The sequence below is a fragment of the Pollachius pollachius genome (assembly GCF_949987615.1).
Source record: "Pollachius pollachius genome assembly, chromosome: 12".
Classification (NCBI taxonomy): Eukaryota; Metazoa; Chordata; class Actinopteri; order Gadiformes; family Gadidae; genus Pollachius; species Pollachius pollachius.
Window position 1 is genome coordinate 16,500,725 of NC_136945.1, and position 24,400 is coordinate 16,525,124.

The 24,400-nt window shown below is 43.9% G+C and overlaps 5 protein-coding genes across 5 annotated transcripts; 2 read left to right on the forward strand and 3 right to left on the reverse strand.

Moving 5' to 3' along the window:
- Positions 1 to 89: 89 nt before the first annotated feature.
- On the reverse strand, positions 90 to 5,464 carry mfap2 (microfibril associated protein 2). The gene is made up of 9 exons (XM_079747942.1): positions 4,799 to 5,464; positions 2,899 to 2,933; positions 2,422 to 2,463; positions 1,999 to 2,025; positions 1,835 to 1,909; positions 1,543 to 1,584; positions 1,315 to 1,402; positions 1,051 to 1,124; positions 90 to 894 (listed from the first exon to the last, which is right to left on the reverse strand). Exons 2-9 carry the CDS (start codon positions 2,927 to 2,929, stop codon positions 791 to 793), a joined length of 483 nt encoding a protein of 160 aa, XP_079604068.1. The 5' UTR covers positions 2,930 to 2,933; positions 4,799 to 5,464; the 3' UTR covers positions 90 to 790.
- Positions 5,465 to 5,611: 147 nt separating this feature from the next.
- Positions 5,612 to 8,937, reverse strand: sdhb (succinate dehydrogenase complex, subunit B, iron sulfur (Ip)). The gene is made up of 8 exons (XM_079747943.1): positions 8,820 to 8,937; positions 7,844 to 7,977; positions 7,431 to 7,516; positions 7,169 to 7,305; positions 6,923 to 7,039; positions 6,719 to 6,820; positions 6,467 to 6,589; positions 5,612 to 6,034 (listed from the first exon to the last, which is right to left on the reverse strand). Exons 1-8 carry the CDS (start codon positions 8,889 to 8,891, stop codon positions 5,954 to 5,956), a joined length of 852 nt encoding a protein of 283 aa, XP_079604069.1. The 5' UTR covers positions 8,892 to 8,937; the 3' UTR covers positions 5,612 to 5,953.
- A 360-nt stretch (positions 8,938 to 9,297) lies between these two features.
- mrpl20 (mitochondrial ribosomal protein L20) lies at positions 9,298 to 11,111 on the forward strand. The gene is made up of 4 exons (XM_079747944.1): positions 9,298 to 9,500; positions 9,656 to 9,766; positions 9,953 to 10,030; positions 10,226 to 11,111. The coding sequence occupies exons 1-4, from the start codon at positions 9,414 to 9,416 to the stop codon at positions 10,397 to 10,399; spliced, it is 450 nt and encodes a 149-aa protein (XP_079604070.1). The 5' UTR covers positions 9,298 to 9,413; the 3' UTR covers positions 10,400 to 11,111.
- Positions 11,112 to 11,583: 472 nt separating this feature from the next.
- atad3 (ATPase family AAA domain containing 3) lies at positions 11,584 to 18,186 on the forward strand. The gene is made up of 16 exons (XM_079747937.1): positions 11,584 to 11,840; positions 12,213 to 12,289; positions 12,933 to 13,034; positions 13,167 to 13,226; positions 13,314 to 13,383; positions 13,479 to 13,644; positions 13,916 to 13,985; positions 14,306 to 14,461; positions 14,602 to 14,658; positions 14,952 to 15,077; positions 15,176 to 15,300; positions 15,409 to 15,460; positions 15,561 to 15,631; positions 15,850 to 16,017; positions 16,319 to 16,427; positions 16,546 to 18,186. The coding sequence occupies exons 1-16, from the start codon at positions 11,651 to 11,653 to the stop codon at positions 17,920 to 17,922; spliced, it is 2,976 nt and encodes a 991-aa protein (XP_079604063.1). The 5' UTR covers positions 11,584 to 11,650; the 3' UTR covers positions 17,923 to 18,186.
- Positions 18,187 to 19,465: 1,279 nt separating this feature from the next.
- Positions 19,466 to 23,418, reverse strand: ssu72 (SSU72 homolog, RNA polymerase II CTD phosphatase). Its single transcript, XM_079747941.1, has 5 exons — positions 23,153 to 23,418; positions 22,146 to 22,289; positions 20,879 to 21,018; positions 20,595 to 20,713; positions 19,466 to 20,399 (listed from the first exon to the last, which is right to left on the reverse strand). Exons 1-5 carry the CDS (start codon positions 23,230 to 23,232, stop codon positions 20,298 to 20,300), a joined length of 585 nt encoding a protein of 194 aa, XP_079604067.1. The 5' UTR covers positions 23,233 to 23,418; the 3' UTR covers positions 19,466 to 20,297.
- Positions 23,419 to 24,400: the final 982 nt, after the last annotated feature.

Here is a 24,400-nt window from a genome sequence, read left to right on the forward strand (position 1 = left end):
TCATCGTGGTGAACATGCACTTCAGGTGTCAAGCGTACATACTTGTTACTAAAACAATGACCTAGAAACTAAATCATATTAAAATGTATTCAATGTTTACCAACATTTTATTTATATTTGAATGACACGGTTGAATTGTTGTTGTAGAAAAAAAGTATTGTGTTTTGAAGTATGTCGCGAAGAGGCCGATCCTGAAGATGCTGTTTAAAGGCCACAATGCTCAACACACAACCAAGAGTAGTAGTACATTAAAAACCTGTCTCCAAGTGCAGGATCTTCATCTTCCACTCAATGAGGAGATATCTGATGACCATCGATTGATTATCAGTACGATGACGTCAGCGCACACTGGCCCCAGTGGCTGAGATGGTCACGACTACTGTTTCAGCATGAAAGTACAGTAAAACAACAAATACAACTTTAAAAAAAATACAATTTGATTAATGCATTAGATATACCCCAAAAAAAGATATAAAAACGTGTTTTTATGTGCATCTCTAATTGTGTGCTACAATAAAAGCACCAGTGTGGTATTAGGTTGTTTAGCACCAGTGAATTATACAATCGTCACTTTTCTTTTCGAGTACATTTGATCCATCACACGCGATATACTGGTCTCACATACAGGTAATGGAAACAGCGGAGAAGCCGGGACTAAAATGTGGAGAAGAGGAGGAAAAGGAGGAGGAAGAGGAGGAGGAAGGAAGGTTAGGCCTAACATGGGGGGGGGGGGGTGTGGCAGTATCTGGGCAGGTGTGTATTCTTTTCCCCCTGGTCTCCCATGGCAACCTCAGCATCCTCCACAGCTCTTCCCACAGCTGCTGCCCAGCGAGCCGCACTGGCCGCTGATCGCTGCCACGCCACAGCGGGAGAACTGGTCACGGCACATATCGGCTGGGAACACACACACACACACACACAATTGTGAATGTTTAGTTCTACAGCACCCTAGCTCGGTGGGATTTCTTAAAAATATTGATGTAGGAAAAAACAAAATATCGATATATACATTTATTTTCATGTTAAAGGGAACAAACACTGCCAACGCACCTCTGAGCAGCTCTTCATGGGCACACACGGTCCGTACACAGACCTCCTTGTTGATCACGTACACCCGTCGCAAACTAAACACGTTTAAATCGGAAAAAAGGCAGAACCGGGGGGTTTCAGGCGGAACTGTCTCTCTCTACTGATGACTCCATCAGGCTCACCCTGTGGTTGGGTGTGGTGTGATGGTGGGTTGTGATGGTGTGGTGTGTGGTTGGGGTGTGGTGGTGTTCGATGGCTGGGGGTGTGGTGTGGTGGGGTGGGTACCTGTAGAAGCAGAGGCTGTTCAGACACTGTTTGCACGGCTTGTGGACGGAGTACAGCCTGGTGCATGGGTACTGCTCCTCCCTGCAGTCTGGACCCAAACGCAGCCAGTTACCAGGCGAATGGACCAGCATTACCCACAATATGAAATGTGCATGACAACCAGATCAACAAAACCCAACCGACTGGAAAGGGCAATAATTGAACAGGTCTTGGCTCCCGCCTCCTTACCGAGCGGCCCTGGTTCTGTGGGCTCTGTCTCCAGCTCGTATTCTGAAACCCAAACCAGTGACACAGTAGGACTTGTTTATAATGCTAGAGTTCAAAAAAAACAACTGATCAATTATTATTATTATTATTATTATAATAGTCAGACTGGATTATTATAACCAAGTCTTACTTGTCTGGGATACCCGATAATGAGGTGATAAAATCACCATCCCAACTTTAAACCCTATGATAACATATTTGCATAATTGGAATCCGAACATGTTGATTCAAACAACAGTGGACGAGGACATACCTGAGCGTTGTTGGGGGACCCCCAGCTCCGGTCGAACCTGCTGCTGGTAGGTCCCAGGAGGGGGCTCAGTGTTTTCTAAACACAAAGTTTGAAGAAAAAGACAGTGGAAGAGCGGTCTAGGCGGTGTTATAGAGACATCTGCGATTCTCTTATTTCCCTCTTACCTGCAAGGTAATCCGGTTCATAGTCTTCTGTGGGGGACCAAGAGAAGAAATACAATTTAATGACAACAAGCTGAGTCTACTTGGCGCCAGGGTACTAAGCATGTTCGCCCACACACACACACGTAAAACGTTGCAGGGTGTAAACACGGAACAGGCCACAACGTGGGCAACCGGAGAAAGAAACGTTTATTCTTCTGAACGGTTTAATGAATGGCGTCTTTGCCGGGATGTGAACAGCTAAAATGCTACAGCAGTGTTTACGCTCTGACTGCAGTCGTTTCTCGAGTGGCAAACACCAAGGAAGCTCCCCCGGAGGCTAGGTGACACATCACAAGGGCTGCAAATGGTCAACAGATGAGCGGAGCCGTGATGTGGAGAGAGCTTGAGAGACATTTGGAGACGATGTTCTCTGAATGAACTCACCCAAAAACGAGAAGCTGTCCTGGGCCCGGACCACCAGCAGAACTGTTGCTCACAGAACAAAACACAGCGTTATTAATGATGTTTTTGACAAGAACCGGACACATCCACGGTGTGGGTTTGAAGTTGATTCTAAGGTTGACTTTGTTTGACTCTAACTAACTAGAAATACCTTCCCTACCTTCTGAGACTGATTGTTGTTAGGCTGGCATACGTCATGCACACATCAAACTCGGTAGGAAAATATCAATGAACATGTGGTTCTGTTCACGCCGCTGTGCCCTGCCAAATGATGTTTTCTAATGTTACCCAATTCTGCGGCTGATGTGTGTGTGCGTTCAGTTCAGAGGATAAAGGGATAATGACAGATTGGCTTGGGGGAAGCATGGGGTAGTGTTTGAGTTGTATCTTTTTTGTGTGAGTGGTGTGTGAGCTGTGTTTGACTTGTGTGTTTTGTGTTAGTGGTGTGTGAGTAGTTACCTGGCATGCAGAGTAGCAGCAGGATCCTCATGACACTGAGCAGAGGACACACAGAAAGTTAAACCCACTCAAAAGGACAATACGGTTGGCAAACACTGAGGTGAGAACATCAACAAAATTCTGATGCAGTCATGTATTTTCGCTTGTCTATCGCTCAGTTTCTCCTCTCATTGTGTGTGTTTGTCTCTCTCTCCCTCTCTCTCTCTCTCTCTCTCTGTCTCGCTCTCTCTCTCCCTCTCTCTTTCCCTTTCTCTCGCCCCCCCCCCCCCCCCCCCCTCTCTCTCTGGCCTCTCTCTCTCTCTCTCTCTCTCTCTCTCTCTCCCTCCCTCCCTCCCTGTGGCCTCCTGTCACCTTTTCAAACCCTCTCGCACCCTTAACCCTGTCCCGGCCTCATCCACTGGCCTCGGTGGAGGAGAGGAGGAAAAAAAGAGGAAAAAGAATAGAAGAAAAAAAAACGCACCAGCAAGAATGCGGTGTGTCTCTTTTCCCCTAACGACGATCTGTTTTTCTACTTAGTTCTGTTCCACTGCGAGTAGTGGTGGCTGCAGACAGACTCAGGCTGCATTCCAGGAAAAGACCCATTGAAGCCCTCTCCCCTACCTCCTGGTCCTGTACGCCCCCACCTCGCTCTCTTTTTTCCTCCCTCTCTCTCTCTCTCTCTCTCTCTCTCTCTCTCTCTCTCTCTCTCGCTCGCGCTCCCTCCTCATTTCCCTTCTGTCACCCTCGCTGGCCATTTTCTCTAATCCCTCCCCCTCTCTTTTCCTTCTCCACTTTCCAAGGTTAGTCCTAAATGTATATTGATTTGAGCATACAGACATAGGCCTACATGCAAACATAGTAGTAGTCTGACTTATATTTCTTATCACTATATGTTATTTGCCAGATTGGTTGGTTGGTACCTGAATAAGTATGATTATAGGACTAATTTGCATTCCTAAAAGCAGCAATTGAATGCCCAAACTACAGCTCTTATATAAAGAGAGAACTTTCGTTATCTAAAACAATTATATAAGAACTTGGACATAATCGCAGTCCGTTAGATGTTTGTTTTTTTTGCTTGGTTATGATTAAGATCAAGGATTATGCAAAGCAAACGCTAAGGGCCTCGTGACGCAAAAATGCATGGCAGGGTCTACATATCCACGACCTTGCGCGCGTCCGTGTGCATCAGTTGAATGCACATGCATGACTGCGCTCAGACATTCTTCTTTTGCATCGCAGTGGCTATCTATCGAAAACCATATGTTTTCTCGGCAAACATCTGGAAACCATTAGCCCCCTCTCCCTATTTAGTCTCTCGTCTCGTAGACCCCTCCCCTCCCCCCTAAACAAAACCCCATTCTGGGGACTTGGAAACAACTGTCTCACGGCATCATTGTTATCATGGTTTTCCAAAATGTGGCTTTTGTTTGCAAGAAACAAGCCAGACGATTCATTTGTACAGTCTTCTCCACATGTGCACCCAACGACCGAGGCGCAATGAACCCACAGTCATTTACATTGGCCAACATCACTTAGATGTCCTCTGTGCCACAGGCTGTATATCCAAGTCCCTCCCCTGGATTTCCAGTGATAACACTAGACCACATGTCAGTTCTGAGCCATTTGGCTCTACAAAAGTACTCAAATTTGACTTTAACCGTGGGAAATAGGCCTGTATTCTGTGCAACCGTGTTTTCGAAAACCCCGAGGAAACAGCACATACATCCAATTCCATCCTCAGCCATGCAACTTTTGCAACATTTGAACTAGTGTCATTTCATTAAGCAAATTGATCCCAAACGTCTTAGAACAATGTGATTTAGGCTAGGTCAAACGAAAATATATTGACATAAGAATGTAATATCAAGCATTTTAATAAACCATCAGGGAATGACATAAAATCGATAGGAGTTCTTACCCAACTTTTTTGAATAACTTTGCTCCAACAACTCTCTAATCTCATGCGCCCACTGACTGCTGTATAAACGAGCGCCACATTGTAGTCTACCACCCCGCATCCAGAGTCTCCTCCCAGTTCCAGCTTCCAGAGCCCGGTCCCCGGAACTACCCCCTTTCCACAACCAAAAACTACATTAACACACTCATTTTGTACTGCAGCAGAAATGTTCAAAAAACATACATTTATGCCATATTCTTCTTAAAAACAGCTCAACCATCAACGGAAATGGATGTCGAATCTTAATCAAATTAATGTTATCATTCGTCCCATAGTTCTTCTGGTCAGGAAATGTAGATATGTGATAAGTTACACAACTGTCAAATTAAATTAAGATCAGTTTAATATTTTCAGATCGTCCCCCATTTTATGCTTTTTATAATAGTTTGTATATTTACACAAGCATAAAAAAACACTACAAAAAAAAAAAAACACAAAATCCTTACAATGCATAGATATATATTGTGGGATAACGCACACCGAAAGGATGAATAATAGTGCGAGCCTATGAAACTTTGGCGGCCCCTAGTGTGCCTTCCCAGGTTGGGAACCAGCGATACATTGGACATTCGTTCACAGGTCAGTCTTTCCCACAATTCTACAGTGGTGCCCTCTAGCGGTAGATCATTACCTGCGTCACCGAATAAGCAAAAAAGCCTTGCAACTACCCTTGCAAAAAGTTTGTAGAGACACTGGTTAGGTTCCAGTCATGTAAATCATCTCTCGATCATCAATGTCCTGTTCGCAAAAATCTAAAATAATCCCCAAAACAGCAACCATTATAACGATTTATTTTACATCAAACAAATGTCAGCTTGTATGGTAGCAGATCTTAAGGATCATACAGTATGTTAAATAGATTTTAATAAGCATGAGCAGCACATGAGAATAATTAGTAATATGGAGCATTGCATTCTTCATGTGCACAATAATACACACAATCAGCATCAATACTGCAAAATACACGGTCAGCATAGAACCTCAGATATTCAGTGCAGCATATCGGAGTATCACAGGTACGATAACCCTGAACTTTTCATGAATATGTCCATCAGACCCCTTTGTGGTAATCATAATATAATTTAGGGAGCATTGGGGTTTAAAAGCTTTACTGGATTAAGCTGTAGCGGTCTTCTTGTCTTTGTACATCGCCATCATCTTTTTAATCTCAGCTATCGCCTTTCCAGGGTTCAGCCCCTGCAGGAGAAAAGAGAGTCAAATTTAGTTCGAGAATTTACAGCACTTGTCTTTCATTTTCTTACGCTAGACTTACACTGCATTTCTACACTGCATTTCTGGACCGTTTGTTTCACGGTCAAAAAGTTTTATCATGGGGCAACTGAGAGCCTTTGATATTGTCAATACACAAACAACTGAAAACAGCGAGCTAAATAGACACAAAACTATCAGTTATTCTAGTGAAGATTTGTAGTAAAATACACAGTCGTAAAAGTATATCCTATCTCAAAGCTCATGCTTTGTATATTTCTGTAAGAATCCAATTTCCAATACATAATTCATTGAAGTGATTGTCACAAATGACTTTATCAAGTTTAACAGTTGTAACGAACAGCGATGTGTGTATGGTTCAGAGACCGTAAACTAAGCAGTATGAGTGTGATTTCGTACCTTGGGGCAGGTCTTGGTGCAGTTCATGATGGTGTGACAGCGGTACAGAGAGAAGGGGTCCTGGAGCTTGGACAGACGCTCCTCAGTGAACTCGTCTCTGGAATCAATCATCCATCGGTAGGCCTTGGGACAGAGGAAACACTGTTAGAACATCTGCATAGAGAACCTCATGGTCTGCATAAAGATGGAGGGACAAGCAAAAGCTGAACAGACATTTATAAGGCTGCTGAATAAAACCAGACAAAACCACACCTGCATGAGAACCGCAGGTCCAAGGTACTTGTCCCCATTCCACCAATAGCTGGGGCAGCTGGTGCTGCAGCAAGCGCACAGAATGCACTCATACAAGCCATCCTGCCCAGAGGAAAGGGTTAACAAGGTGCAATGTCCATTGTAGGGCGACAGCTAGAAAACCAGTTGTGGTTGGTTGTCAGCGGACCAAAGACGTTGGCTTACCAGTTTCTGTCTGTCGTCGACGGACTGTGTGTACTGCTCCTGTCCCTCCTTGGACTCGTCCTTTCTCTTTAGGAAGGGCTCGATGGACTTGTACTGGGCATAGAAGTTGCTCATGTCCTGAAGATACAAGGGACGGTTAGCATGACATACAGTCCGACCTCCATGTAGGACTATCCATTCTGTATTGAGTAGAATGCGATATAGAGCAGCGCCGTCTAAAACGGTTTGAAACAAGCGCATACTCACAGGCACCAGATCCTTGACGACATACATGTGTGGCAGGGGGTATATTTTGGTGGGCTTGCTTGTGTTGGTGTCGATCTTGTTGAGGCAGGCAAGTGTGTTGCCCCCGCTAATGTTCATCGCACAGGATCCACAGATACCTGTATTAGCATGTTCAGGAAACATATTTCATGACATGCATTTGACCATAGATAAGGGCGGTATATTAATAACAGCTCATGTTTTTCAGCATTGTTGAGTAAGGTCCCTACGGGACCACACTGACCTTCTCTGCAGGAACGGCGGAATGTCAGAGTGCTGTCCATCTCATTCTTGATCTTGATGAGGGCATCCAGAACCATTGGCCCACACCTGTTTCAAGTAACGTACAGCAGTACTTGGTACAATTCTACATTCAATAGGACTGCATGTCAAGTAAAATGACTGACCATGAAAGGATGAGCAACTGGTTGGTCTGCCGTCAATGCCAGTTAGTTATTATAAATGTATATAAATGTAAATAATTGTGATTAATACAAGGCTTTGTTAAATAATCAACTCTGATTGTTCAATGAGATTCAGTGTTCTGTTATTCTTTGAATAACAGACCATTGCTATGATGTCATTTCCAAGCAAAAATTGGAAATGTAAACAGGGAACACGGAAAACGGTGAATTATGCTGTGGTTAGTTTACATACGTGTTGAGGTCGATGTCATAGGTCTGCATGCGAGGCTTGTCTCCTGGAGTGTCTGGGTCCCAGCGATACACCTGGAACTTCTTTATCCTGGGCTCAGCAGCTGGAGCTGCTGCTGTCTGGGCATGGCGGACAGCCTACCATAAAAAAAAAAGGCAAAACATGAATGAAGACAGTTTGCAATTACATTTGAGCACAAACAAACATACCAGGCTGCAAGAATTATTTGAGTTGGAGGTTTTGTCAATTGCCAGTAAAATAAGAATCAGACAGATTTCAAGGACTACATCTATTTGCCATGAATAATAATCTCTTCTAAAATGTTGAGGTAATTCAATGCCCATGAGGAGGCGTAATTGGTTGTTAGTTCTTAGAAATCCACTTGAACTCAGAAGGAAATTGAAGTAACAATAGGTAATCAGCCATTTTGGGAGTCTAAAAGATATTCACAGGCACCCACAGACCGCATATCCCAGCGTCCGCCCTTTTAAAGCAAATAATGGGTTTGCCACGGTAAAAATTATTCTTTTCATGCCATGTCTCACAAAATGTTTGGTCAAGGTTGAAATCAAATGAACCACACAGGGTCCTTGAAGATAAGGATATCAAAGTCCAGTAATGTAACGTCGCTTTATAATACATAGTGTTGACTTGTTTACCTGCCTAGTGTTATGCAGCTAAAAACAGACAAATTCAAATTTCTTCTATATACAGTGTAGGGGTTAGACAATTCCACCAATAGCAGGTTTCCAGTTAACAAAATCAATTAAATTACCAATATTTTAAGTAACCTTGCAAGCTAAACGGGTCTGAGTTTCGTAAGCCTCCTTGCTACGTAACTACGTAACACTGGTCATCGGTCTAGGAAGAGTTTGTTATGTGACACACTGGACAGTCAAACCAAAGACATTCATTCATAACACACACCCAAATTCATTTTGTAGTCATTTTCTTTGTATGTATATAAAAGAGACATTACCACAAGTCCAACTGGAGAACGAAAAGCCAAAAAGCCACAGCGACCCAAGGACGAAAGCACCGCGATCGACATTTTGGAGCAGCTTTCTGAAGGCAGTACCAGAATGCTATGCGGCTGTCGTGACGAGACCTTTCGTTGTTAACAACGGGGAGCGTTGATTTTCGGTACCAAAGTCTCCCGGTTATCCCATATAAAGCTCCGGGGCGTGTGTACTTACATAAATCTATATATATATATTTATTAAACTATAGATAAAAAAATATGCATACAAACAATACGATACATTTTGTATGATAGTTTTTATAAAAAATAAATATCCTTTAATGTATTTAGTGTGAGAACTAATCGGAAGCATATGACGTGTGCATTGGATGAATCTTCCTGAAGTAGTCGTATGCAGCGGTTGGTGGAGAAGGGGATCCGGTTCTCAAAACGAACATACCCTTAACACGCTGCTTTACGGCTTGGAAAGTTGAGACTACAATTGCACTGAACAGACCACGCATCTCATAACGAAGTGGATAAAGGTCATTGAATATATGGTGTTATCTTAGATTGGTAGGCAGACGCGGTGTACTATAAATTAAAGAGGAAATGGTATTTCTGACACTGTCCTGTTTAGTCCGAAGCCGCGGGCCAGACAGACATTGGAAGGTCCAAGAACTCCTGAAACATGCTCGGGTAAGTCCCATCAGCTGTCAAACAATTGATAGTCTTCATTAAGATTGAGATAAAAAAAATGTACGATCATCTATATTTTGGTGGGGGGCAGGGGACTGCATTGTGTTATCGTCATGCACCATGTAACTATTACTTATTCTGATTAATCACCACAGCATTTCAGGGGAAGGAAAAACCGCTGTTACAGTTTGGCTGTGCGGGCAGTAAGGAGGGCTTTCGTCTACGCCACGAAAGGTCGAATCCTCAAGAAACGTAACATGCGAACGGTAAGACACCATCTGCTGCTTGCTCTGTGTCACCCTTATGCCCTGGTCACTCAAACACATTTTTGTCACAGTACTAAAGATGCGATTGAGCAGTGATGCTGATCAAGTAAATTGTTTTTGTACAAATGCTATTGCATATGAAGCATTCAACATCTGCTTTCTCTTTTCTGTTATTTATTCGTTCAGCTTTGGATTTCACGCATTGCAGCAGCAACACGAGAACATAACATGAAGTATCCAGCCCTGATTCATAATTTGGGAAAGGTAAGTGTCCTCAGGATTTTTCTTTCACATGTTTAGGAAGTGCTTGGTTCACCAAAGATGTATAGGTCTATTTGGGCCTCTCAGCAAACTCCCAGCATATCATTTACACTTTCACAGCATTAGCGCAAAAGGAGACTTCTGCAAAAATGTACTCCAGGATCTAACCTTTGTGCTCCCTGTTGTCCCTCCTTACAGACAAGTGTTCAACTCAACCGTCGTATTCTCAGCGAACTTGCCATCACAGAACCCCGGACATTCCTCTCGCTAGCCAAGCTGGCTCAGGCGCGGCGAGAGGAGGGCTTCAGGGCGGCCCTAGGTGACGGACAGGAGCCTGCGGGGGTCTTCTCGCGTGTGATGGTGACCCACTAGTCCCTTTGCCATCTGCTGTACTAACGGACTCCTCTACTTGCTATGCTGGGCAGACAGTGAGGCTCTGGTTTGCGTAAATGTGGATGTGATGCTACAAGTCACAATAATTAAATAATTATGTCTTCGACTTTACTCTCACCCTCTCTCCTATAATCATTCAATCCAGAGAGCAATAACCTTTCAAGGTGAAGGTGGAGAGAGTTTGGTTGTTTTTCTTTTGAGACCTTGCTGAGGTAAAATGTATTACTCGTAATGGACCAAAACATCGAACTCAATGGAAGGACATTAACTAGACGTGGACAATTAAGCAAATTGTAGTGGGGAAAACGTATGTTTATTTAGTTATGCCATTTGGTTCACATTGCGGTAATTCTGATTTCAAAATATACAGCATAGCAATTAGATGACCATGATTAAACTAACGTTTACCCCTCATTGTCCTTAGCCGAACACAATAACAACAGCAGCACATTGATTTCTCTGCTGCAACCACACCCAAACCAACCCCATTGTCAAGTACACTCACAACATACCTTATCAGAAAAGTGTCCCCGGAGGATAAGTAGTTACGGGAAGTCCCACCACATTCATGTACAACTATAATTTAATACTTTGAGGCCTTTTTTTTTTGGTTTAAGTATGAGTCTAAAGGTATCAAGCAGATTTTGTAAGGCTATTTGTTTCTATGTAAATATCTTTTCTTCTTGTGATGTATTCGTAAAATTTGTTTCATTAAACATTTTGTTATGTATTCAATACATTGCTGTGGTTCCCATTTTTTTATCGATTAGACATACATAGGCACGTATAGTTTGACATTCAGCAAATGATAAATATTATCCATGGTCTATTCTCATAAAAACTATGAATCGAATACATGTTTTGTGGAATGTAGAGAAGAAAGCATATTTAAAAATATTTTCGGTAACAAAAGCATCATGATGTAATCAAATGACATTTAAAGTTTCAAAAATACCCTTTTTACTATTTGCGGCTCCCGTACAATTTTGGGGGGGGGTCAAAACGCGACCTCTATGGAGGACGCTATTGCAACTACCAATGAAAAAGCCGATTGATTGTCAGTAGCCAATAGCAAAAGCTGTTGTTCAGACCACGGCAAATCGTCTGCTGCAATTGCGTGAATCATTTCGGCGTGACACGCATGTGGAGGAAGTAAGCTGACAGGCATTTGTCAGAGCCTCATTTTTCTGACCGGCTTGCATAAGTCTTGTAATATCAATTGTCAGTAAAATGTCCTGGCTGTTTGGCCTTAACAGGGGGCAGCCTGAAGCCCCCCCACCCGGCCCGCAACCACCTCCGCCGCCAGCCCCGGCCGGTGGGACCGGTGGCAGTGGAGATAAACTCAAGGACAAATGGAGCAGCTTCGATCCGACTGGGCTGGAGCGAGCTGCACAGGCAGCCAAAGACCTCGACAAGTCTCGTAAGTGTGAAGTGCAGAAACTATTCTGCAATGTAACGGGAGCCATATTGCATACAATCTGGTTGCATTCATTGGGTGCATTCGTTAGTCGTCGCTTAGGAATCGATATTCAGAGTTGTGCAAATATGAAACCAAGGTGAAGCAAGATGAGAACGGCATGTACAGAATGCTGTCTGATTGACAAATACTTAATCAACGCTCACCTTCATTCAAGGGGACCGGTTCAAAGGTCATCCTTGTCATCCCTGTCCACATTACTTTTTAAATGAATGAAACTTTTTCCGTTTGTTGCAAGATTGCTGAAATGATCGTATACATTGCAATTATTTCATTTTGGAATACCATTTCCCTTCTGCCAATACCTCACCTCAGGCCATGCCAAGGAAGCATTGGACCTGTCTCGTATGCAAGAGCAGACGGTACAGCTGGAGCATCAGAGTAAATTTAAGGTAAGGCAGACCATTGAGATTACTACTTTTCATCGCATACCTATGTTTAGTGTATCTAGTTTCATCGTGATGTACCTAACAAGTTCCACATTGTATTAAATACATTATAAATACGTGGCATAACCTCAATTTTACTAATTTAACTCTTTCTATAAACACTGTAGACAAAGCAATCTGCAGCAATGCCATATTACCTAAGGGACAATGTAGTCTGTCCTTACCCCAAAATAAACCCTGGCAGGTGATTCAGGGGTCTTGAATCAGCCTTCAGGGGTTTATTTCTGCGATAATTATTGTTTCGCTGTACATGATCCCTCTTATCACACAGCTTTTATTTGAGATAATCCATAATTTGACACAAAATATAACCCATTATTTTATTGATTTGCAAAATGTTGTACTGCTTCTGCAACCAAAGTCTGTTGGCATCCATAGCGTTATTGAATCAGAATTAAGTATTTCACAAAGACAGGTGATGAATTTCAATGACATTCATTCAATGAAAATGTCTTCCTTAAGCATGTTTTAACAAAGGTTCATTAACTGAGCTATAAACATTACATCAGTCATCATGACTACAGGTTGAGATTTGATGCATGTTAATATTGTGATGTTGTCTATTTCCTGCTATTTCCTGTGTTAGGAATATGAGGCAGCAGTGGAGCAACTGAAAGGAGATCAAATCCGTATCCAGGCAGAGGAGAGAAGGAAAACCATGAGTGAGGAGACCAAACAGAATCAGGCGGTAAGAATGGAACCAAAGTTACATTTGCTACTTACTTTAATTCAGTAATGCACTCGACCAATCAGTACTAAGCCAGCTCTGGTGGGCCCGTAGCATGTCACCATGGTAACCCTGTTGTCTGTCCAATCACAGAGAGCCCAGTACCAGGATAAGCTAGCTCGGCAGCGATATGAAGACCAGCTTCGACAACAGGTGAGTTCACCTGCTGGATTTAAAAACGCATCAAAAGCTCTTATCGCCAACAAGCAAATTTAAAATATTTACTCATTTTGTTCACAGCAAGCAATAAATGAGGACAACCTTCGTAAGCAGGAGGAGTCTGTGAATAAACAGGAGTCCATGAGAAAAGGTAGCCGACATCACTAACCAGCTGCAGTGTATATCACACAGCAAGGTTGATCATTGGCTGGAGTTCTAACTGTGCCGGGTCCACCTCTACTTCAGCCACCATCGAGCACGAGATGCAGCTCAGGCACAAGAACGAGCTGCTGCGCATAGAGGCGGAGTCCAAAGCCCGGGGCCGCGTGGAGCGGGAGAACGCAGACATCATCCGCGAGCAGATCCGCCTGAAGGCGGCCGAGCACAGGCAGACCGTTCTGGAGTCTATAAAGTAGGTGGCTTACACAAGTGCTTCTTTGCTCATGGTGACATAGTTGGTGTTTCCTTTTGTATTACTAGTTGTATGTGCTGGTGATATCTAGTTGAAATATCACGTCCTCACTAGAACAGCTTATATTCATTAGTGTCTCATGGTTCTTAAAAAAAAGCCATAGGCCATGAACAGTATGCAAAAACGGCTACTAATAATTTAAATTAGATATTTGATTTGATGGTTTTAGTACACACCGCACAAAGCATGTAATAAATGTGTTTCCTTTCAGGACTGCGGGGGCTGTGTTCGGAGAGGGCTTCAGGGCTTTTGTGTCGGACTGGGACAAAGTCACAGCTACGGTGAGAACATTCCCCACAATGCACTGCTCCATCAGGTACAACGTGAGGATGGTAGAAAAGCTGTAGGTGGCTGACGAACTTCAGGTTTTGTGGAGATGCTGGGCACATCGACACTTCCCCAGATATAGCTCCACAGCTCTGGTCAGCGACTACATGCACATCTTCTTTCGTTAAATACCCGCGCCCTGGATGATGTTAAGACTGAATAAATTAAACTATATTAAAACCATACCACATTTCTCTTGTGATGTTCTGCCACGTTCATCGGCTAATGTGATGTTCAAGTTCTAAACACATGCAGTGTCTCCTCCCGTCGGCAGGTAGGAGGGTTGACCCTGCTGGCGGTAGGCGTCTACACGGCCCGCAACACGACCGCAGTGGCCGGCCGCTACGTAGAAGCCCGGCTGGGCAAGCCATCCCTGGTCAGGGAGACGTCCCGTATCACCGTGGCAGAAGCCATCAAGCATCCCATCAAGGTAGCTGGGAGGCCCGTTTGGCTTGGCCACAGTCACTCATCAGCTATGTGTGGCATAGTTGATGCGTGCACGTTTAAGATCTGTTTGTGTTCCTTTTTAGTAACCATTTTCTCATCCCTCCCTCCCCCACCTCCTGTTAGACGACGAAGCGGTTGAGGAGCAAACCACAGGATGCCTTGGAGGGAGTCGTGCTGAGCGTAAGTGTTCAAGTTACAACTAGGGCTGGACAATACTTTGATAATATCGTTAAGCGTCTTTGACTGGTGTTGTATACAATCCTTATTAAATTAAGATATTGACCCCTCGTGATAACCATAGCAACAATGAATTACGATGAGAAGATATAATGGTCATTTTAATTCATCAGCACGTTGTGATGTTAAGTCGATCGAATGTTTTTTTTCCTCATGACCCTCATTTTCTTTAAAGGCTGTGACATTTGGAGAAAATGCTAAGATTGCAAATCAATGTTATTTAATAATCCCTTTAGCCTTTACTGGAAGAGCGTGTGCGAGACATTGCCATAGCAACTCGAAACACAAGGCAGAACCGTGGCCTTTACAGGAATATCCTCATGTATGGCCCGCCAGGAACTGGAAAAACTCTATTTGCCAAGGTACGCACACGTTGCATAATTCACATCATCTGAGAAACTTCCTTTGTGAACCTCAATCCATATGATCTGATGAACCGTTACCTCTTTGTGTGGAGCAGAAACTGGCGATGCATTCTGGGATGGACTTTGCGATCATGACGGGAGGCGACGTGGCCCCCATGGGTCGTGACGGTGTCACAGCGATGCACAAAGTGTTTGACTGGGCCAACACCAGCCGGCGCGGGTATGCTCTCAATGATTATGAACATAAATTAAACCCTTTTTGTTCATGTATGAATGTAATTGGATGGTTGCTGAAAATCATTCCTTTGTTCTCCTTTACCTATGCTAGATTATTGCTCTTTGTTGATGAGGCTGATGCCTTTCTACGCAAGCGATCTACTGTAAGTTGAGTTGTTCCGTTACATCCGTCCATATGGTTCATATTGTGAAAATCCTGTATAATACAAACCACTTACATTTTATTTTGTGTCTGTTTTGTAGGAAAAGATCAGTGAAGACCTCAGAGCCACATTAAACGCCTTCCTTTATCGTACCGGAGAACAGAGCAACAAGTAAGTATTCATCTTACTCAATACATCGTTCTATAATCATGGTTAAATAAAAATGGTATGCGTTGAACAAGTATCATAATACAAAACCTTCAAGCTCCATGCCAACATAGCCCTAAGTGTATCCAACGCCCCGTTGATTTACCCTCTTGTATGATCAGTCTTATAGCCCACTATCTCTATGCCTCAAACCCTTTTCTTCTTCCCTCTGTGCCCTGCAGGTTTATGATGGTGCTGGCCAGTAACCAACCAGAGCAGTTTGACTGGGCCATCAACGACCGTATTGATGAGATAGTGAACTTTGCGCTGCCAGGCCCTGAAGAGAGGGAGAGGCTGGTGCGACTGTACTTTGATAGATACGTGCTGGAGCCAGCCACTGGAGGGAGGCAGTGAGTTATACACCTAATACACTAAATCCTTCGCTCAGATCTGAAAATAGAGCGCTTTGACCGAATTAAATTGTATAATACGACTGAAATTGTTAAAGGGATCGTTAAAGTTGAAAATATGTAACAAGTGTCTCAAAGCTGCAAATGACCTGGATATATCTGTAGTCTATAGCGATGGACAATGATTTCCTTAATGGTATCAAGAACATAACATCCTATAACTGATGCATTCTAGAAATAAAAAATGCTGTCAAAGCCGTTACCATCACCCCTTCTGCTGTTGTTCTGGTGTCTTCTTCAGGAGGCTGAAGCTCGCCCAGTTTGACTACGGTCTCAAGTGTTCTGACATTGCCAAGCACACAGAGGGGATGTCTGGCAGAGAGATCTCCAAGCTGGGAGTGGCCTGGCAGGTCTGTATACCAATCTCTGATTGGCCGTGTCCATGTTATGGACTATTTATCATGTTGGTGGTACTCCATTTCTAAAGATTTAAAGTCAACTTAAGTTTTCAACTCCTTCCACACCCAGGCGGCGGCGTACTCCTCTGAAAGTGGGATCCTGACGGAGGCCATGATTGACGCCCGCGTCCAAGATGCTGTCAAACAGCACATCCAGAAGATGGACTGGCTTCACGGAGAGGGCGTAGAGAGCCTGCAAGTGAGGCCCCCCCCTCCCAAGCAGGCCACTACAGCAGGCGGCGATGGGAAGATAGGTTTCATCCTGCCCGTCGCTGAGGTCCCCCAGGCCTCGGAGGTCGTCGCTCCGGTGGTCGAAAGCCTCAACCAAGAGATTCTGCCCCTCGCCATGGCCCCCCTGGCTCAGGAGGTGGTAGCAGCTACGGCTGACGTCGTCAAAGAGATTCAGCCCCTCGCCCAGGAGGTGGCGGCTCCGGTTGACATTAGCAAAGAGGTTCTTCCCCTGGCTGAGGCCCCCCTAGCACAGGAGGTCATCGCTGAGGTCGTCGAAAGCATCAACCAAGAGGTTCTGCCCCTGGCCGAGGCACCCGTAGCTCAGGAGGTGGTGGCTCAGGTTGCCCAGAACATCAGCCCAGAGGTCTTGCCCCTCACCGAGGCCTCCCTAGCACAGGAAGCGGTCGTTCCGGTCGACATCACCCAAGAGATTCTGCCCTTCGCAAAGGAGGTGGTCGTTCCTATTGACATCAGCCAGGGGATCCTGGTTGAGGCCCCCGTAGTGCCGGAGGTGGTCACTCCGGTTGAGGTCACCAAGGAGATTCTGGCTGAGGCCCCACTAGCTGAGGAGGTCATCGTCCCAGTTGACCTCACCGAGACCACCATAGCTCAGGAGGTCATCGCCCCAGTTGACATTGCAGTTGACCTCACCGAGACCCCCCTAGCTCAGGAGGTCATCGCCCCAGTTGACCTCACCCAGACCCCCCTAGCTCAGGAGGTCATCGCTCCGGTTGACATCGCAGTTGAAATTACTGAGACCCCCCTAACTCAGGAGGTCATCGCCCCAGTTGACCTCACCGAGGCCCCCCTAACTCAGGAGGTCATCGCCCCAGTTGACCTCACCGAGGCCCCCCTAACTCAGGAGGTCATCGCCCCAGTTGACCTCACCGAGGCCCCCCTAACTCAGGAGGTCATCGCCCCAGTTGACCTCATCAAAGAGGAGATGGCTCCGCCCTCTACAACCAACGTTGACCTGACGGAAGAGAGCAAATCTGCTCCAGTTGAGGACAGCATTAAACAGGAGATTGCCCCACCCACTTTGAACACCGTTGAGCTGACGGAAGAGAGCAAATCTGTGCCACCAGTGGATCAGGTCTCTGACGTTGGAGTGAAGGCAGAGAGCGTAGGTGAACCTGCTGCTGCTACTCCTTCCAGTGAGAAGGAAAAGGAGGTAAAGACTGTATCTCCTCCGCCAAAGGATGGAACCCCTGTGTGAGGAGGATGGTTGAACCACAACAGAGGTGCTGGGATCAAACAAAAGAAAAAGAGTATGCTGGCCCTCGTACCCAAGTGGTGTCTGTGTCTGACGTCTTCAGAACAACACAGCTGGAATAGAGTGGGCCACTAAAATCGGTGACCATAAATTATGCCTGACACTGATTCATGTTGATATATCTGTCAAAGTGTACTTTCTATGGAAACCGTATGTCTTTAATTAATGTTTACAGATGATTAACATTACAAATAGTAACATTATTAAAATTGCGTGATTGTGATTTTCTATATAAATGATGAAACATTCAATACATTTGTTTTATTAATTGTCCTTTTGTTTTGTTTGTATGGTGCAAGCATTCTTCCCCATATTTTGTTTTACATATGATAAACTCAGTCAAAACAAAGTAGCAACCATCAAGTACATTTTATGTTTTTGTGATGGGTTTGGGATCAGGATGCAAGAAGGTCACGGATATGGCGAAGAGGAAAATCTACTGAATGAACCTACGTTCAAAAACTTAAATCCAATCAGGAGTAATGGCTGCCAGCTGGAGACGGTCAATAACTTCTCCAAAAAGGCAGGTCAAGGACATACCATTTGGCCTATTTCATTGTAATTGCGCAGGCTGTGACAATAAATACTCAATAGGTTTTTGACAGCCAGGCTAAACACATATTACATTACTTTAATTAAAAACATTATAGTTGAAATTCCAAAGCAGAAATAGCTTACTTAGATTGTCCAAATCAAGCGGTGGGAAATCGCCTTCCGGACATCACGGGATCGGGTGGCCATGGTGGTAGCGTGTGTTGACGTGTGTAATGCTTCAGGTAGTTATCAATGGGTCAGACGGCCTACCCCCCGTGAGAGAAATTTCAAGGAAAGCGAGTGTGCGTGTCTAGTAAATAGTAAAGTTATTGCCTGAGACATAAACGGTACGTTGAAGTTGTGAAATCGGTCAAGAAAAGTTTTCATGTCCAGCCGACGTCGGACACAATGTCAAAAGCATTGAGGCATTTTATCTGTTAGCGTTTGTAAACGGCATCATCCTGGACGTTACGAGGCACTGGACATTTCGCGTTGTTTCTTACCTTTACAACGCAAACCACGAGATTAGTGACCAAATTGTTGCAGAATCGCTCTTATCTTCATTGCTTTTTTAGAGAGCGCAGTGGTGCACGTGACGAAAGACGTCATTATAGACATACAGACTCTAATTGGTCCTCAAGATCATATAGGAACTAGTGCGTGGGATTGTTTTACGTTTAGCCATTACAGCTCAGTATTGATACATAATCTAATAATTGGCGTCTCAAAATATATGACCCGAATGGTTTACAACATTCTGATAGTTAAAAAAATGTTTTGGCAGGTTGCTTTGATGGACTCATGTTTTGCATAGATTCAGCTAAGCACACCTCCAGTTTACTTAAAAATAAAAGAAATATGAAAACGAGTTTAAAAAAGTTTCAACATACGGCATGCACACCACAATAAAGAAAAAAAATACTCAAAGCAGGCAAGAGCAGAGAGGTTTCTGAAGAGATTGTTTCTTTAGTGGATTCATATGTACATACAGAAATTCAGGCACTCTTGACTGAGCTTGCAGCAAATAATTACAATGTTTTCTCTATTCTTTTACATTTACAAAATAAAACAAAACTATACCCTGAAAGACAGCAAATCTGAGTATAAATAAGAATCAACACATTATGGTGGAATCAAACCGGAGGGATACGGTGTCAGTTTGGTTAATCAACATCAACCCCTCCGATTTATAGACTAATCTCTAGCACACGGTCACATGTCCTTTCAGGCAGTCACGCATCAGCATAGACGCGTCTCTCATTCATCAAGCACATTTACACCAGCCAGGGTCAAAATGACTCAAAAACCAAAACAATTGCTAGAATTTGAGAAAACAAAAAGAGCACAATCAGCCTCCAATTCAAAAGAAATAAAAACAAAAACTGTATATCCTACTATAAGATTGGCTGGGGTCTCGCTCTCCCGAGAGAGGTGTGGCTGGGTGGGCATGAAGGGTTGAGTCTGGGAGGAGGAGGGACCATGGCCTGACATTGGATCCAAAGGCAAGAGGCTATCCTCAGCATGAAGGACAATCCGTCCACACCGTTTGTCAAAAACCGTCACCGAGCCATCGCAGAACCCAGTGCGCTGGCCTTCGTACACACGCGTGCGTTACAGCTGCGTACAGGGACACGCGTGTAACGTGATCATCGATACACACACACACACACAGAGAGCGGTGTAGATGGCTTGCTTAAAGAGTGTGTGTGTACTGCTGTTGGTTCACGGCTTATGGGCGGGGAGGGGGGGTGGTAGGTTTTATTGCAAGATTTGGACGGGGGCCGTCAGTAGAAGCACACGGTGTGTAAGAAAGGCCTGTTACTCTTATCTTCAAACTCCTGAATCAGCTCGTCGATTTCATTCTCCATGTCGTCCGTGTGCTGGATCTGAAGGAAAACATTGACAGATTCCCCCGGGACAAGGTCAAATAACCTCCAGGCAACATGAACATTCCCTGTTTAGGGTATACAAAGTGATCAACCCCCTCCCACCCCACCCACTTTCCATTCCAGATATAAAGAGCTCAGCATTAACATGCATGCATGTATGTCACAGGCAGGTTTTAACAGGTGGACACTCACACACTGACACAGCTCACAGATGAGGAAGGCCCCAAGCGTGGCTTCCTCATGGTTGTCCTGGATGTCCACGTTGATGACGTGCACCGACTGCAGTGTCTCCTGCTCTCTGGAGCTGAGGTCTGTGGAGCGGCACAGTCAGGGACACCCCCTCCCTTAGCATTGGGCTTCGGTCACATTGCATGTTTGAGTCATAAAATAAGATTACGACACCGCAGAACACTTGGTTGTTCATCATTAGAATGACAAAAGCGTATGTACATCAACATTGGGTACGAAGGCCTCACCTTCCAGGACTTGGTCGTAGACCCTCTCCTCACAGGTAATGACCAGGTCAAAGTGGTCCTTACAGTTCTGGAACCGCTCCGGTCTGGTTTTGATACGCTTGTTGCGGTCCAGCATGTGAAGGATTCCATTCTGGGTGTACCTTAAGGAGTTGGTGGTTAAGGAGCACAGCAAGCTGGCCTAGAGAGAATCCCTCAACATTCAGTGATACAAATACCTAACATAAATGAGTCATCCATTAAAAAAAGGATAGGCGGAACAAAGCCCCAATATTTGAACACGTTGGTCAGATAAATCATAAATTCTCCATGGCGTCCAACCTATTGTAAAACGTTTACTCGCCATTAAAATAAAGCAGCACATTGCCATCTAGTGGCCAATAAATAACTTGCAATTTGTTATCCACTGTCAGGTGTTTTTTGTCAGACAATGCATTCGGAATGTAGGGCAACCATTTCTGTCACACACTCGGTCTTTGAACCGGACATTCTTCCTGACCATGTACTGATATTAATATAGGCCTGAAACCATCTTTTTTCAACCAACACAATAAACAAGCTAATCCCAATAGCTAGAGATGGTTTTACATTATTTTAATTGCCGTTTCCTTCCCAATTTTGAGACTTTGAACGATAATAATCATGGTTTTTTTTGCGTTTATGTCATAGGGAATTCTGTTCACACCCATGATATCCCAATAACCTATTGAGAAGAGCTTTGATCAAGGTGGCTGTTGTATTCAAGCCAGGTAATACACCCCATTGTGGAACATTTGATGATTAAACACAAACTGCAATCAACAAATCATATCCTTAACTCAACCAGTTTGTTTACCGTGAGCTTACCCATACCCGGCAGATGACTTACCTACACCAAGCAGATGCACCAAGGTTTACCACTTATCAACGACAATGAACGAGAACAGACAAACATTTGTCACACGTCATTTGACACCTAGAAGCCAGTTGCCCAACGGGACACCCCAAAGTAATGTACTGCTGTTCCAACGGCACCACATGTTCTTCAACAAGGATGTTCACAGAATGCCTATACCTCAAATGGCGCAGATCTACTTCTCAGCATTATGTCCCTTTTTGTATGCACGTGTGATTGTCAGCGACAGAGTGCATATTGGTTGGTGTGTATGTGTGTGTGTGTGTGTGTGTGTGTGTGTGTGTGTGTGTGTGTGTGTGTGTGTGTGTGTGTGTGTGTGTGTGTGTGTGTGTGTGTGTGTGTGTGTGTGTGTGTATGTGTATGTGAAGGGGATACAGTTCCTTGTCCTTGCGGACCAGGTCGTTGTACATCTGTTCATAAGATGTTTTGAAGTCGTAAACATTAGGCTTATCCGGGGCAGGGCCAGGCAGCTTCACGTGGGAGCCAGTCCCAAATGAACGCACGTCAAATCCACGTTTGCTGCAAAGAGGAAAGAACAAGTATACATTAATAAAAATGTATTAGTTCAGAATGTAGCATCAGTGTTAAAGTGAATCTCCCCCCCAACAGCGCATTTAATGACACAGCAGTTAGAATAAACAAAAGTAATAAAATTAACCAGTATGACATGCCAACATGAAGAAAGTCGAATTTTCAGAGACGTAGTGCTAGCTGCGGGGTTAAAATAAATGACTCCTCAATCAAAAATAAAAAAAAAAGGCCGTCACATATATGGCACGGGATTTTAACAAGCGAACTGATACCCATATCTTTCCTAGTAGGTCTTTGTCCACTACACTTAACCGATGTGCAAAAATAGACTAGGGTAACTTGTGGGAAAAGAGTCGGCATCCGTCGTTTTGGTGGGCAAAGCCTTTTACTTTCTAGGTGCTAAATATATTAAATGAATTATTGCCCTTTTCTAAAAGTGACTAATCTAGGATCAGAGAGCAGCGCCATCAGGCGGTGGTTCAAGGCTGCAGTACCCCCTTCTTCTTCAAGACAATAGAGAGGGCGCCAGAGAGTAAGGAAAAATCAACTACTTTCTCCTTCAAACATGTATCTTTATACAATTAAAACCTAATAAGTGGAAAGGCGTGTACGTCTGTCAAAATAACAAAAACAACAAAAATAAAGATAATCCAGGTGAACAGCCTTGGTATAAACTACAGGCTTTGTGTTCTGCTTTGAGCCCATTGTCGAAGCTGGGTGGAGGCCGATATGCTGTCATGGAGCATTGTGCGGTTATGGCTCCAGCGCCATTAGCACCGCGCAGTACGGGCTCGGTCACTTCGGAGAAGGGCAATGCAGTGGTTTCTTCTCTTCGTCTCGGCCCGTTTTACCTGAGGATATTGTGCGCTTCCATACTGCGGTTCTGGTTGCTCGAGCACACAACCGCCACGCGCAGCGGGTGGCTCGGCATAGCGGTTCTTCCGTAGGAACTAATTTGGAATTAGTGAAAAATTGACTAAATAGAATTTGTATAGGCTAAACACCTATATAGACGACCGAATACAAACGTTTCTAGCGACTGACGACTGATTAGAACGGCCAAATTTGAGCGCTCTCCTCTAAAGGCTGAGGATGTTAAAATGGCGGAGCCGGACCGACTTCCTATGGACGGCTTTAAAAGTGTTGATGTCATTTTAGGGGCTGGGTTTACCGGTTATACAAGAAAAAAACGTTCACGTCACTGTGACGTCGCAAGAAACCTCGTTGCAATCCATAAATCAGGTTCTAGCAAAAATAATGACAAAAGGAATGTCTCGAAAATATCATTTTCAGCAAATTTGTCCACAAATTGTACGCGTTTTTTTTTATTGCATAATGTTTTTTCTGTCTAATTATATTACATCATATAGGCCTATCAATGATAAATGATTTATGTTATTAGACATATTAACTAATGTATTTTCTAAAGCCATATTTACCATCTAAACTATTGTGTTGAATTATAATTATCAACAATGATGTTATGTTATTTTAATGCTGTCCGATGTATTTATTTCCTGTTAAAAAGGCAGAAGCAGAACAAATCAAGCTCTATGGGAATCGGTTCACCCACTGCTAGCCGACACACACACCACACACTTTTATAGTCTTAATAAAAAGTTTATTGACTTTGCCATGGCAACTTATGTCATCTTACATATTTTACATTTAGAACAGGCCTATTTTCAAAAAGTGCAGTAAAAGTGGTCAGTGACAACCAGAGTTCAAACACAGAGAACAGCAAAAAATGGCTCTTGAACTAACAGCCACAGAGGCAATTGAAGCCATAATTTATGAAAGTATGGAATTAAAAGTTAGGTTATTACCAAGCTATTATTATGATTTCGCTGTCACTCGGGTTGATGGTTTTTATTGCAGTTTTACAAAGAGATTGATCACAGCTGAAAAGGCGGAATCACCACATGAAACAATGATCCATTATAAACATATGTGTAGTGAATGGCTAATTTTGGTTCAGTGCATCCCTTGCAATGATTAGAAGGTTTATAAGTTGCTATTTCGCAGGCTCAACTCCAAACCGAGCAAGATGTAATGTACGGAGGCATTATGTGGCTGATTTAAACATGTTTCGTATAAGA